The 15,877-nt window shown below is 31.8% G+C and overlaps 1 protein-coding gene across 2 annotated transcripts in view; it reads left to right on the forward strand.

Annotated features, from left to right (window-relative positions):
* Positions 1-15,877, forward strand: part of LOC106638835 (calcium-independent phospholipase A2-gamma) — a 170,791-nt gene that overhangs the window by 58,891 nt on the left and 96,023 nt on the right. For both annotated transcript variants that reach the window (XM_014352200.2, XM_089598115.1), the window contains 2 exons: positions 10,091-10,299; positions 10,370-10,568. In XM_014352200.2, the coding sequence (XP_014207686.2) occupies positions 10,091-10,299; positions 10,370-10,568 (408 nt within the window). The remainder of the gene's footprint in view (positions 1-10,090; positions 10,300-10,369; positions 10,569-15,877) is intronic.

Genomic DNA, 15,877 nt, shown 5'->3' on the forward strand with positions numbered 1-15,877 from the left:
TCATAATTTCTTAAGACGTCAAAAAAAGAGTTTATGTTTAAAATGAAGCTTCTCTATTGCGTATTTTTAGAAAAATCTAAAAGTTAGGCGCCTTTCTTTAATTGATTTAAAGTCCACTTGCAAAATTCTATTCAAGTCCATTAGGCAAAAAAAAGTAAAATGTGAAATGGTAAAACATCTTTTAATTAACATAACCTCTACCTCCGACTTCTATTAATACAACTATAAATTAGAAATATGTTACTTACTCGAGCATATAAATATATTTTGTGGTGATTCCACAACCATAAATTCCTGATTGCAGAAAATTACGAATCATGATACGGGCAGGAAATGTATATCATACGTAAAAACGTACTTGGGGTGAGAAAATAAAGAATATCTCAGATCACAGGCAATAAGCATGCAATCTTAAGAATTCTTTGTTTTCTCTCATAAATTAAATAATATTTTACCCACCGGGAAGAGAAATCTTTGTTAGATGAAGCAGAACTAAAGTTCCTTTTTTTGGCGCACTTTGGTAGAAAAAATGTTAATACATTGACATACAACAAAAAATGTATGTATGCCCGTATAATATGCCCAATTTTACTTAAAATGTACACAAACGTTTATGATAATTATATCTGTGTTACTTACTGCGTATACATGTATGATCTATATTATATGGTATGCGCACACACACACATACGTATATATATATATATATATACATACACTAGGTGGACTCTGTGTTTTAATTTAACTAATAAAATAAAAACATACGTAAAATTAGAAATTTTCTGTATTGCTAAATGCTTTATTAATCTACATAAATCTATATTGATAGAATAAGTTTTGTTTAGCTCTTATTAGTTAACATTATGCTCACAATAAGAATACATTAAAATATGTTCGTTTCACTCATACATTTTTTTAGTGTTTATGGTCCAACCCAGATTTCCCAATGAAGACAACGATAGGTATACTATTGAGTTTGCAAATCATGAAAATATGTACAAGTATGTAAAATTAAAAATGTTATCTGTCGTATCTTTTGGAAAAGTGCAAATGTTAAAATTATGAATCGTTTCAGAGTTCGACATTATAGTGCTGCATTTAGCTACCATCAATTCATTTTTTTATTTATTTTTTTATTTAACGTCAAAATTCTGTAGTTTGGCAATTGAAATGAGTTTGTAATTTATTATAAATGCTTATGAGTTGTTGCTATCGGATTTTTATTTAAATTTTATTTAAAAATTTTACCGTTATTTGACATCGTTTTTTTTGTTTAAATTCGTTTAAGTTAAATTAGTTTTACGCAGTACCATTTAAAACTAATGGTACTGTGTTGCGCTGTCGCGTCTATATGAACAGCATCACAATGTCCGAAACTGATCAGAAACTGTGCACAAGTCTGATTCACACAGGATCCAAATAACTAATCATTTCTTGATCTAATCATACCAAATGCTTCAAGATATCTCTATACTACATATACGTGTATATGGGCATATGGTGATGGGCCTATACAGCAAGTTGCCATAACGCACACGACACATTTGCACAAGAACAAAATAGGCTGTAATCTGTAATGTATGTAATCTGCATTACCAAAAATGTATGAATATCTACATTACCAAAAATGTCAAGCACACCGGCCACACCAGCGATGTATTCGCTATGCGGCTATGTCAGGTGGCGCCGTCGAGTGAGATAAATTGGGTGTTTTTTTTCTTACGTTTGGTCGGTCGGTTGGTCCGATTGCTCAAGTAGTATATCTGAATATGATATAGGTATACTTTCTTGAGCAATCGACCGACCGACTGAATGAATGTCAAAAAAATGCACCCATTTCCCATTGTCCCTCGCTGAGATCGCCCTATAATGCACGAAGCCTTATTGGGATCGGTACTAAGCTAACACGCTAATTAGTGTTTTACCTGTGGAAGTAACAAAAAAAGGAGCAGGAGGTTTAAATCATGCTAACTTTATTTTATATTCGTGATTAACCACGAGTAAGACCATAAAAATGATATTTATCTTGGATAGTACACTTATTTGTTACACCTTTTTGTTTATACGAAGTGTTTAAATAAAAATACCAACTTTGAAGCCTTGCTACATTAACGGAAACAAATTTTTTCTATCTCTTGGTGACCTAGCTTATTTTTAGTAGCAAGAAAATTCTCCAATTTTTTTCGGTTGTATAGTGTTTTAAATCTACGTAATGACTGATTTTCAAAACAAATTATGTATATACATTATATGTACTGTTTATGTATACATATAACTCTGGATCTAAAAGCTTGATTGTTTACTTTAAGTTAAATAATATTATTATTAAAATTATGTTGAATTGAATTTTTAAAGAACCAAAAATTTTATTTTTGTAGACACTGAAGATGGATCAAAAAGAGTTTACACAAATAAGGGAGGTGGACGGGTGCTAAGGGAAGCAGAAGGAGTAGAAGAGAGCTTGTTAGAATTTAACTGTCTCAAAAATCACATGAAAATAAGTGAATAACTAGATGAGTTGAGAGGAACCTTATACTCACTTTTGCTCATTTATTTATAAAGGGCAACTTGTGATTAGTGACTTGAAAAACCATAGAAACGAGGTACGACTTGGGTACTTTATTACACATAGATTGTTTTAAATACATATGTGTGTGTGTGTGTGTATGTGTGTTCATCAATAGTGACTTATGCGGACAATCACGTGTATGTAAGGGTTATTATGAGGACAAAAATGGAATTATGTGGACGTCCGCATAATTCTTCGATGTTTAATAATATATATGTTAAAAGCACGGAAAGTCCTTATAAGTCACTATCAATAAACATACACACACACACACACACATGTATATATATATACATTTTTAGTGGGGCTCCACCCCCCGCGTAGGGCTCCACCAATCCCCTAATTTCTAATCAGTTAAGTACTTAATTTTTTTAGTTTACTTTTTGAAGTTATGATAACTCATGAATCTTTGTAAAGTAGTTTAAGAGTAAATACAGAAGCAGTGCAATTCTAATTAATACTTATTTATTGATTTATAAAATAATTTTAGAAAAAATTGATGAGTTTGGGAAATAAATAGAATATGTATCTATTCTAAAGTATTTTGATTCCAATAACCAGCTCAAAATTTGGCAAATACGAAATCAAATACACCAAAAGGAAGATTAAACATACAATTTCCTAAAGATCATCAACAATTTTTTTTCTAATACTAAATAAAGTAAACGGAGAAACATTATTTAAGAATTTAAAAACTTTCAACAAGATAATGTATCCAACATTTAAAGATACTGCAATAGCAATGGGGTTAATAGAACATGATAGCCGAAATGATGATATTTTTAATGAAGCCAATAGTGTTATGTTACCATATCAGTTACAAAAATTATTTGTTTGGTTACTAATTTCAGAAAACATTTGAAGAGATGAAATTTGGAAAACATACAAAAATTATTTCATGGAAGATTTACTGGACAATAATCGAAATCGTGCACTTTTACATATATATGAAATTTTACAATTAGAATACAAATCATGTAATAATTTTAATTAACCCCCACCAACAAAAATTGAAATGAAAGAAACCAGTGCCACAAAAGAAATTGTTACTTGTACTCAAACGTATAATTCAATGTTAGATAAATTAAATGAAGATCAAATTACATTTTTATAATTATATGTGAACAAACAGATAACATTTTTTTTATTGGTGGCCCAAAAGGTTCGGAAAAACGTTTCTATATGACACGCTAATTTATTCTTTCATTTCTCGTGAAAAAAACGTTTTATCTGTGGCATGGACTTGTACAACATCAATATTACTTCCAAAACAAATGACCAGTCGTAGAACATTTCGTGTACTATTGGACTTAACCAATAGAGAAAGTTCGTTCTTAGAATTTAACTCTGAAAATCTAAGAATTAGTTGAAAGAACATTAAGTGACTTAAGTGATACAAACATCCATTTTGGTAATAAGTTAATTCTTTTAGGTGGCGATTTTAGACAGATCCTCCTTGTTTTAAAAAATAGTGATAAAAGCATGATCATACAAGTACAAAAAAGTATTCAAGTATCATATCTTTGGTCGTTGTTTCGTATTCTAAAACTCAATATTAATATTCGTTCAATTGACAAATTATTTTAAAAATTATAATGAGATACTGGCGAAGGAAAAATTGAATAATTTCAAGTACCAAATAAATGGATAATTACTGATGTTTGTTCCGATATTTTTGGTAAGGATATTAACTTTTTAATAAATAGCATTATACTTACTTTTCATAACAAATATACTAACTTTTTAAATAATAAAATTTCAAATCGTGTAAACAGAGAAATGAAAACATATTACAGCATAGATCATACTCCTTACAAGGATGTTGATAAATCTGATAATGATATTTACATAAATTTTCTAATTAAATTTCTAAACATTAATCGTAAGGGCTTATCATCGCATAAGCTTAATTTAAAAATTGTAGCAATTGTCATTTTAATACGAAATTTAAGTATAGAGGATGGCTTATGTAACATTACAAGATTACGAATTACAAATTTTTCTAATAACAATATTGAAGCTAAAATTATAACTCGAAAAAAAATTGGAAATAGGGTTTTTATACCAAAAATAACTCTTAATGCAGGAAATTAATCATTTCCTGTTATTTTATACAGAAAACTTTTTCCTTTAGTCTTAGTGTTTTCAATGACTATCAATAAATCTCAAGGTCCAAGTTTTAATAATATTGAAGTTTGTTCGAAAAAACCACTGTTTTTGCATGGTCAATTTTATGTCGTGGTTATCAAGATGTAGAAAATAAAATAGAATTTATTTTTAAATAGAACGTGACATTAATTTAGAAATAAAAGATAATGTTTCGAACGAAATTTTCGACGTTAACTTATCTAAAGTTGATAAAAAACATTCAATTTCTTTACAGTAGCAAAGCTATGAAATTTTATGTTATATAACATTCTTGCACAGTTTATTAAAGTAGTAAATAAATATATTAAATCAATGAAATTATTATTTAAATATTGTTTTAAGACGATGCGCATTATTTGACATATTTCAATAACTATGATTTCTATCTTTTTGTGGTAAATAGGTCCACGATCGTGGTTCACCGTTTAAATATTTTAAAAGTTTATGCGTTCTTATTGATTAAGTATACAAATATAATGTTATGTTCTTATACATATTTAACAACGCAATTCATAAGCTTTTAGAAAATGTAAAAAAAAAAATCAGTGTGCCATAGCACTACTGTAACGGTGGTGTAAAAATGTGCTAATGTTCAAGAAATTAGGGGCTTTCTTAAAACTGTAAGGAAAGCTGAGACGCAAGGTGAAAATAGTCATATAACTAGAAATGACATGAAAAACGATATGATTGTACCTCATTTAGAGATGCGGCAGAAGGGTGACTGAAAGCAGGTCTTCACAATTGTGTAAAATTATCTGGTTATTGGGTTATAAAGTTATGAGTGTGTGGGGTAGTCATGGACTAAACAAAAATTCAACTTAATAAAAATCAGATAAAAACTGAGAGTATGGAAATGTGCTTAATTATACAGTTAGAATAATTATTATACTTAAATAAGAAATAATTACGTGCAGCTAAGAAATGGTAAAAAGTAGCTGTTTAAAAATCGTGAAAGGCTAAAAGGTTTTCTGAAAAAATGTATGGGTAGCTGAGAGTGGGGGTGCAAAAAGTAATTAAACTTTAAATGATATGATTATTGATATAATTTTACTTCATTTGAAGATGCTGCTAATGAAAGGCTACCCACCTAAAAAAAATGACGGAATTCTATGTAGAATTACTTCTGTAATACTTTTAGGAAAGCCAAATGGCATTACACGTAGTTTTACATATGGCATTACATAAAGGATTTTAGCTTGGTGATGCCATATATAATTCCATGTAAAAAAATACATGGAATTACTAATTGGAAAAAGAAAAAATTTTCATCATTTAGAAATAACTGCAAAATAATATACGTTATTTGCAATTGACAATTTGTCTTACCATTGAGATCATAACTCCAAAACAAGGGGGTTAAGTCGATTTTACCTCTGTATAAAAAAATTCAATTTTTCAATTTTTTTTTTTATTTCTACAATATTAATTAAATCACCTTGTTTTAGAGTTATCATCTGGATAGTAACACTAATTTTTCACAGTTAATGACGCATAATAGTATTCTGCAGTTATTTCCAGATGACAACATTTTTTTTTCTCCTTCCAATTCATTATTCCATGTGTTTTTTTCAAATTAAATAGCATATTGCAATGTTAAGCTAAAATCCCTTATGTAATGCCATACGTAAAACCATACGTAATGCCACATGGCTTTCCTAAAGGTATGACAGACGTAATAACACATTAAACTCTATCTTTATTTTTCAGGTGGGTAAAAACAGGTATTTTAAAATTGTAAGGAAAGCTTATTGGGTTATCGGGTCATTAGGTTATAAAATTATGTGGTGTGTCTGAGGAGGCTAAGAGAGCTGAATAAAAATATAGTTAAACCTAATAAAATTTTTATCTTATTTATGGGGGGCTTCGGGGGTAGATAAGGAGCTGAAGGGGTCTTATTAAAATCTTGCGTGGTAATTAAGTGGAATTCAAAAAGAGGTGGAGAGGGGCTAACAAAAAATTCAACTCGATCAACATTACGCAAAACCTGTTCAAATTTTACTTAATTTAGAGAGATGCTTAAGGGCTGCTGAAGTGGTGAAAAGAAGGGAAGAAGAGGGAGGGTTTGTGTGGAATGACCCTCTAAAATTACTATATAATATAAAAAGGTATATATTCATATGGGTACGTATGTATATATGCATATATATATACATATATATATATATATATATACATATACATATTTACATATTCAATTTAATTTCCAATATCAACAAAAGTAACAAAATTTGTATTTATACATGTTATATATATATACATATATATCCATATATTGTCTAGTTGTATTGACGAAAGTGATTCTCAGCCCCCCTCTGCTGCCCCACAGATCCTTTTTGATTCACATAGTTATTTGCTTGTTTTTACGTCATTTTTGATCAAATTATATTTAAGTCACCTCCTCTCCGCTTCTCCGCAGTTCTCCCACGCTTCCCCTCCACCTGCCTCTCCGACCTCCACCCCAAAAAATACTTATTTATAGAAAATTTTACCATCTGAAATGTTAAAAAATATATGTAATTTAGTACCCAAGTCATACCTCGTTTTTAGGGTTTTTTAAGTCACTAATCATAGGTCCCCTCTGTCTATTCTCTGCTCCTTACTCACTATATGTCTCTGAAGGACCATTATTCGTTTAACTTAATCGAACTTTTACATTTGGAATCTCTTTCTGGTCCATGTGTACTTTACCAAAATATAAAATTCTTGATTAACTAAGGACTTTATTTACAAAAAGACAGAATTCAGGAGCAGGTATAATTAAATAGACAAACACAGTCAAGCTTCTGAAACATTAATTCATTCTATTAGTTTAATGTTGTAACATTTTATGTGTCGTTTTAACCCGTCCGTTCTTTTAAAACCCTTTCCACATTTTTTACACATTTTTTTTATGGTTTTTATGAATCAACATATGCTTGATTGAATGTGACGATCTTTGAAGTTACATATTTTTAAATTACTGAAAAATTTCTTTCCAAAAAATGTTTCCATTTTTTTATATATTCTTGGATTCAATTTAAATATAAATTCTTTTTGGATTCTTACATCTTGATAAAGCATTGTACGATTGTCCGTGAGAGAATAAAGGTTTTTAAATATACAATTCTAAGAAGTCAAATCTCTGTCCTTGTAATTTACTGATAGTCATAGAAAATGCTGATACACAGAGAAACTGTTTTCTGTAGAAGACAACAGGTAATGATGATGAAGTGCTAGTATTCAATGTTATTTTAGGAATGTCAACTTTGCTTCCTTTTTTTTCTCCCGTTATTATTCCTGCTTCTATATTATACTTAAATAATTTTGTTATTTCTAATCTTGTGCCATTACAAAGACCGTCTGATATACTTACATTTCTAATTAACATAACTACAGCATTTATTTTTAATTTTAATTCGTGTGGTGAAAGACCTTCTCTGATATTATTGAAAAATTCTATCGGAAAATTAATATTTATGTTATCATCTGTTTTATCTACTCCTTTGTGAGTCGTAATTCCTGCTGTTGTGAACTCATTCTCAGCCTGCATTGATAATTACCCAAGTAATGTTGTTTATATGTCTACTCAATCTGTTAGTGGGGGGCGTCAGCCCCACTAGCATATATAGGAGTTGATAAAACAGATGACAACATTGATATATTTATATATATGTATATATGTCATGTTTTTACATAATATATTATTTATACATATATTATTGGGAGGTGCAGGAGGAAGTAGAGAGGGGTTCTGAGGGGGAGCTGAAGGGAGCTTAGAGAAAGCGAGGGATAGCGTGCTCTAATATAATTGTATCAAAAATCACCCAAAGGTAAGCGAATAACTATGTGAATTAACGGGTAGCTAAGGAGGGCTTAGAAGAAGCGAGGGGCATTGAGACTTTCTTTGGTCTATATAATTGTATAATGTAGGAATATATATATTAATGCAAAGTTGATTATTATATATTAATGTACACATTTGTCATGGTGATAACGGTGGGTCTTGCCTTTTTACGGTTATGATGTAGCCGTGTTTTATTGGTAACTTACATAACATGTTAAAGTTAAACGATACTTCTACTGTAAGCATTACTTAATAATGGTGTAAAGTTTTTATTTTTTTATGTAATTGTATCATGTTATATTAATTCATATAAGAAAGAATGAATTCCACATTGTTTTATAATAATATTAACGTTAACAGTTAAATGCACCGAGAAATTTATACTCATTAATGAATTAAAACAATTAAATCTTCGCCAAGTTACGTTTTTAAATATATTACACATTTATTATTACATACATAAACATTATTTCAATATTTATCAATATGTACAAAGTCCATCTATTCGCCTTCTTAGCAGTGTAGAATAGTAGATTAAAAAAATAATCTTTCAAATTAAGTATAAATTATTGTGTAGAAAATATAATTTATTGATACTCAGTTCATAGAGAGCTATGGAGGAACAAGAAAAAGTATGTGGGAGGCTATGTAAGATATGCAGGGGGCTGTGAGAGGTTTCTAAAAACAAATTTAAAGTGTCAATACAACGGTATAAGCGGTTAAATTTTACCTTGTTATGTGGAAAACTGTGTGTTGGCTGCGGATGGATTATAGGAAATTTGTGCAAAATTTTCCATCTAAATAACTACATTATATAGAAAGATATATATTTTTTTATATAAGTTAGTCGTCTGTATAAAGCATTCCACACAAACTGCCAAAATACCTTCAGCCGTCCACAACCCCCCACATACACTCATTTATCCCCCACTGCCCCCCACAAAATAAAGTAAAACTCCGGCGTTTTCTCTCTTATTTCAGCTTAGCTTACTTTTTGTCTGGACCCTTACAGTCCCCAGTGGCCCCGTTACATACCCCTACCGTTCTGCAGCATTTTTCTTGACCCTTCACCGCCTCCCACCGCTCCCCTCATAATTCTTGTAAAATTTACTTTCACTTTAATATCTTTAACGGACCGTGGCATCCACCAAAATATGTACATATATTTGTTTTATTTTATTTTCAAATTTATTGCATTAGCAAACTACGATAAGACATAAACCGAAAAAATTTTCATAATTCTGGCATCGTTGGTTTACCTTATTGCAGAACGTTTTCACAAACATATAACTTAAAAAAATTTTTCTCCAAGTTGGCATGTTCTTTAAGGCAAATCTAAGTTGGCACTTCGATCCAACAGTCAATAACATTATGCAACATAAATGGTTTTTTAGTACAGCCATGGTACCCAATTTGATTAGTAGTTTTAGTATTGAACAATTTAAAAGATGTTAAAAGTTTTTTACCATACATTTTTTTAAATGTTTCTTTAATATAACCTTAAAAACATATTACGTCCTTAATTAATAAGTTTAAAACGATATTTTTAGGAAGCCACCAAAGGAAATCACTAGATGAAATTTCAGAACTGTATAAAGAATTAAGTACAAAAATATTCACGCAGAGCACATTACGAGGTACCAGTAACCTAGTATGGAGCCACGCATATTATAATACGGAGTTGTGGGAACAAATGTTGCAGGAAAATTTGGGCATAAAAAATTTAATTAAAACCACACGGGACCCGAATACGCCAAAAGTAGTTACTTTTATTTTTGTTATATTTGCATATGATATCAAAGTGTTATTTAATGGTAATTTAATAATAGTTCTCAGCTGTTTCTGCTATAGTCAATCACGAAAGGGTGATGGCATACGTCTTCAGAAACTACTCAATACCGATTGGTATAGAAAGTCAGTATGCAGGATCCTACAAACATAAGTTGTGGGAAGCAGTTAGAGCGTCTGCTGCAGCTCCTAGTTATTTTGAAGAATTCAAATGTGGAAATTTTCTTCACCAGGATGGAGGTGCATTTTATATTTTCTAAAATCCTTATTTAAGAAACAGATTTTCACAGCTACATTGTAGGTGATTATAACAGTTATTACAGTTGTATTAATAGCTAAATTTTGTAGCTAACTATCTTTTAATATGTACATAATGATAGAAAAATATATAGGGGTTAATGACTCAATTACCGCACAGGCACCAATTACTGTCTACTTGTCAATAATACAAAATAAAAAAAACAGACTGAAAAACTTTTGGACTCAAGCATTATAACATGTTTGGACATTTATAACGTTTAATCTAGAATTTTGTTCAATACTTTACATCATGAAATACATAATTATGTAATTATATAATTTTCAATCAATCTAACCTACAAAACTTCGTGGCTGTTCGCAGTAATTGGTGCACAGTAATTGGATCCAAGCCTTAACATGAAAACCTTATTGGAGATACCTACGCAGTATTTTGGCGTGCAGTAACTGGTGCAAATTTTATAACCGTGCGTAGTAATAGAAGCAAGTGATCTCAACCCTAAAATAATTATTTTACAAAAAATGTAAGCAACACAATGGACAATGTTTTTCGTATTAATCGCACAAGATGCCGATCAAATAAAATTACTTTAATTTACACCTTAGAACATAGAGGAATAAATAATTTAGCACAGCCGAAAATTTCCACGCGCAGTACTTGGACCATTTACTCTTAATGGATACTTATACCTAAAAATATATATTTTTTTTATTGTAGTGCTATACATTCGACTCTGTTCTATAGGCACTATACTTAGGGCACTATGAATGGAAAACGAAGAAGGATGGGATGAAGTAGGGAATGACTAACGCTTCCAACTAATCGTTGCGTTTCTGATTCCTGACCGGGTGTCCATTTGTAAAGTTGTTTATACTAGGACAAATTCTTCTGATGCACATGTCCTGATCACGTTAAAAGAATATAGATTATACTCATCTTGCATAAAAAGCCAGATCGGCCGTTTTTGTATCTGCACTGTTTTCTCTCGAGGTTTAAGTTTTCTTTCCCCCCCCCCATAGTCAATTGGCGTTATCATCATAGATAAATAAAGGGCGGAAAAAAATATTGTACCTGAAGACACCGTTTTTGGGACTCCATGGGCCGTAAAAGCAGTAGAGAGTAACATTTATACGCATACATTTTTTCTTATATCTTTCACATGCAAATGCGATGATTGCGATAAAAGCAAAGAATTATGGAATAACAAAAATATCAAGAATATTAGCAGAAAAAAGTAGTGTATCGATGTTCTATACTTTTTCAGAAACATCTCAACCAATGTTTTCGAAAAAATATAATATATTATAATATTATTCTCCTTTTACCCTTGATATTTGCCATGAATGCGATTTAATGATATGCAGAGCGAAAGAAGAGGCTAACTGCAAGTCAACGTGTGTCTTTGTCTAATGAATACATGCGTATCAACTTTTCTGTAGTTAGCTTCTATGAAGTTAGTAAAATTGTGTACCTACCTATATGCAGCTGATCGAATGTATATACACTCATTAGACAAGGACACCGAAGGACTCGCTGGTAGTTATCTCTCTCTTTATGTACATCGCAAGATTTGGCCTATGGTGCATTCTATTATATTTTTTTGCGCAGACGAAAATTCTCCCATAATCGTATAAGAACCATAGACTGCTCGTTGCTATGAACGATGCTGACATGAATGTAGACACATCACCAGGCGTTGGTATCTGCCTCTTTCGCACATTATCAACGTTCAGGGATTTTCTCGACTGAACCACTGGCAACGTACGAAAAAAGCAGATATGTACGCTCAATGCTGCATCTATTTTTACTCGAGCTTCAGCATCATATATGTATAGGAACAAGCAGTCTATATGTCTTATATGTCAATAAATTTGTTCAGTTAGTCCCAAAAATAGCAAAGTCAATCAGTAACTTCTGGAAACAGCCACGCATCCCTTTATAGTGTATATAAGACGGCAAGTTATCCTGTGGAAAGAAAGTGAGGTATAAGAGGCAGTAACGGCTAAAATCGTGGCATATGTATAACATAAAATTGATTCAAAAAAGTTTATACTGTTCCTCACTCTACTAGCGGTTAGGATGATCTAACCACGCAGAGCCATCGTGTGACCAGCAAAGCGATGCAAAGTTATACATATGTGGATCATTTTACAGAAATCGGCATACTTCCAGGGCCAGAATGAACAAACACTTTGAACAGATTTTGAATTGTTAAAATATTTTTTTTGTATTGTCCCTGACCATAATAAGCTGAAACTTTTTGGGCCCTGCTTATTATAACCGAGATAAAGTCACTGGCCTCCTTGCCGGAGATACTCAAGGGGTCATGGGTTCAAATCCCGTCGAAAATGAAGCTCCAGGGGCTTCCTTTTCAAAGGAAAGCTGACACCTGGAAAACAGCTTATCGGGTAAAGTGACTGTCGGTTATAAGGAAGTCGGTACAGCTAGTTAGATGGTTATTAAAATATCTTTCCATTAAATTTGATAATAGCTAGGGTATGCTTGAGACAATCGCTGCGCTTTGAAAATAGTACCCAGTAGGATGAATGACCGAGTCGTCTGAGCGGAACTTTGCAACAGGCTCGCATGAAAGACTTGCACTCCATGCAGTTAGGGCCACAATTTAAAAGCAAAAAGGTCTTTGATATAGCGAAAGCCAAATACCATACCATACCATTCCACTATGCGAGTCGATAATGCAACATTAAACGAAGATACAAAGCGTTTTAAATCGTTAAAAGGATAGCGTTATGGGCTCTGAACAATAAAAAGAGCATTACAGGCTCTTGTAAAATCGTTAAAAAAACGAGATTATGATGCACCAAATGGAAATCAAACTTTGCCTTTGCACTCATATCACATACAACACAGCTTCATTTTAACCCACCATCTTCCGAGTCGACAACTGAACGCTTTAAAAAGTTGTATGACATTCCTTAGTGGTACGAGCTCTTAGTTTTTATTTTAGGGAGATAAAAATTTGGACAGTTTCAAATTCGAGAGCCTGTAGTAGTGGCTTAGCAGGTTGGAAAAATCGGGAAAAATTTCTTCAACATCATTGACTGCTGTAGAATATAAAACATAGAAATTAGAACGTTTAAGTTTATTTTTTTGCAGTTGTGAGCACATTCTCTGTTAAAACGTTAAATTTCTTATATTTCGATCCTGCAACTTAAACACTGTTAAATCCTTAGACACAATATTTTTGGTTTTTCAAAATGCGTGAAAATGATGTTTGCGTTACATAATTCAAGGTCCCTTGCCGTAGAAAAATAAAAAGCTCTGCATTTTGCTTCCAGGTGTCGTTGAAACTGCAAATTTTGTAATGAGACGTAAGCCGGTAACGCTATTTTAGCCCCTTTTTTGCATCTAAAACTAAAGGAAAACTTTTTCATGATCTAAATTCTATTTTACCCATGTGACTTTGTTATAAAATGGGCCACGGAATATACGGTTTTCGCTAGAATAATGCATTCATATATATTGAAGCTTCCCACAATCCACCGATACTAACGCTACTTGCTCTATGGGGCATAACTAAAATCTCTAGAAAAAAGGCTGCTGATGCCATAACGGCCGATCTGGCGTTCTAGTCCTTTAATGTAAAAAAAATGAATTTTATTTAGAATCTCTTAAAGTTTTTCATTAGAAACAAATGTATACAAATTTGAAAACAGCAGCTGAAACAACGTTGAAAGTGCACTGTTCCGGGTTTGAGAAGAACTAACTCCACACTTGTGAGTTTCCGGTTTCAAACAGACGTTAAGGTTGAACCATAGAGATAAAGTAGAGAAGATAATAACACAAAGCCGATCGAGCAACTGCTGTAGAGAAACTGTAGCTCAATATTTTTTAACGAAAAGAACTGTTAAATGGAAATGGGATAAATCAGACGAGAATTTATTTTAGTATGAAGCATTTGCAAATAATGTTATATAAAACTAACACATTGCAATGATCTTCCTTTTATTGTTTGATTAATAAAAATATATCATCTCAAGAAGAAGACGAATTTCATGATTCTTACTGCTTAAATATACTTCACTTAACTAGTTCCAACTCTTGCTCCTTGTCGGAAGCCATCCAAAGCAGTTGCAATTCAAGAGTTCTATGGTGTGCATATGGCATTTTTCGTAAAACTGCTTCTAGCTGAATTAGGGTTCCCTTAATCCCACTGAGTGTTTTCCCAGCGTCACTTATTGACTTCAAGAATTAGGTTTGAAAAACATTGTCCGTATGGAGTCTTTTTTGAGCCCTGTAATAAACTATAAACATCAGTAGTTGTTTAGCACAATAATAACTGTACATATTCGCTATGCGTCTATGTCAGGTGGCGCCGTTGAGTGAGAAAAGTTGTCCCTTGCTAAGATCGCTAGAATGCATGCAGCCTTACAGGAAATTTTTTAAATAAATTATAAAAAAAGGTTATTAAAAGTGGATTGATCAAATGAATCAGTGATTTTATCGTGTATTATGTTAGTGTGCAATAAAAAATTTTTTATGGTGTTGTTATGTGTACTACAAAATTGGAAAAAATAAAAACATGGATTTTGACTGTAATAACACAGGCTATATAAGTGCATATACATGCTTGTACTTGTGTGCAGCTTGAGAAACACAAGTACTGCTGACATCTATCTATTTCTCACAACACAGTGTTCAATAAACATAAATATTAATGACAGGTTAGGTTAATTTTTATACATTTATATTACGTTTTCGTGGATGACTTGTGTCCTTAAAGCTTTACACAAGTGTAAGCATGTATATACACTCACAAATGCTGTGTTTTCACAGTCGCGACCCACGTTTTTATTTTTTCCAATCTTGCAGTACACATGACAACACCAAACAAAATTTATTACTGCACACTAACATAATACACACTCAAATCACTAATTCATTTGGTCAATTCACTCTTAATGACCTTTTTTTAAATTTATTAAAAAATTTTCCTATAAGGCTCCATGCATTCTGGCGATCTTAGCGAGAGACAATTTCTCTCACTTGACGGTGCCAAGTAACATAGATGCATAGCGAATATAATTAACGAAATTAACAAATATTTATTCTGTCGAACACGTGGTACTAGGCCATGTTGTAGTAACGATTCTTTTGTAATAATGGAACTTTATTGAGAAACAAAAGACAGTGCTGCTACAATAACACTTAATTCATCTTCATCAAGGCTGAAATTGCTTTCATCAGTTGTCTGCATCGGTTCCAATTCGTCGTCAGTGTGCTCACTGTCTTCTTCATTTTTTATATTACTCACATCACTTGTAGTTCT

This window comes from Copidosoma floridanum, unplaced genomic scaffold (assembly GCF_036245765.1).
Source record: "Copidosoma floridanum isolate Cflo_tuat_1 unplaced genomic scaffold, Cflo_Japanese_pri ptg000005l, whole genome shotgun sequence".
In the NCBI taxonomy this organism is placed as follows: Eukaryota; Metazoa; Arthropoda; class Insecta; order Hymenoptera; family Encyrtidae; genus Copidosoma; species Copidosoma floridanum.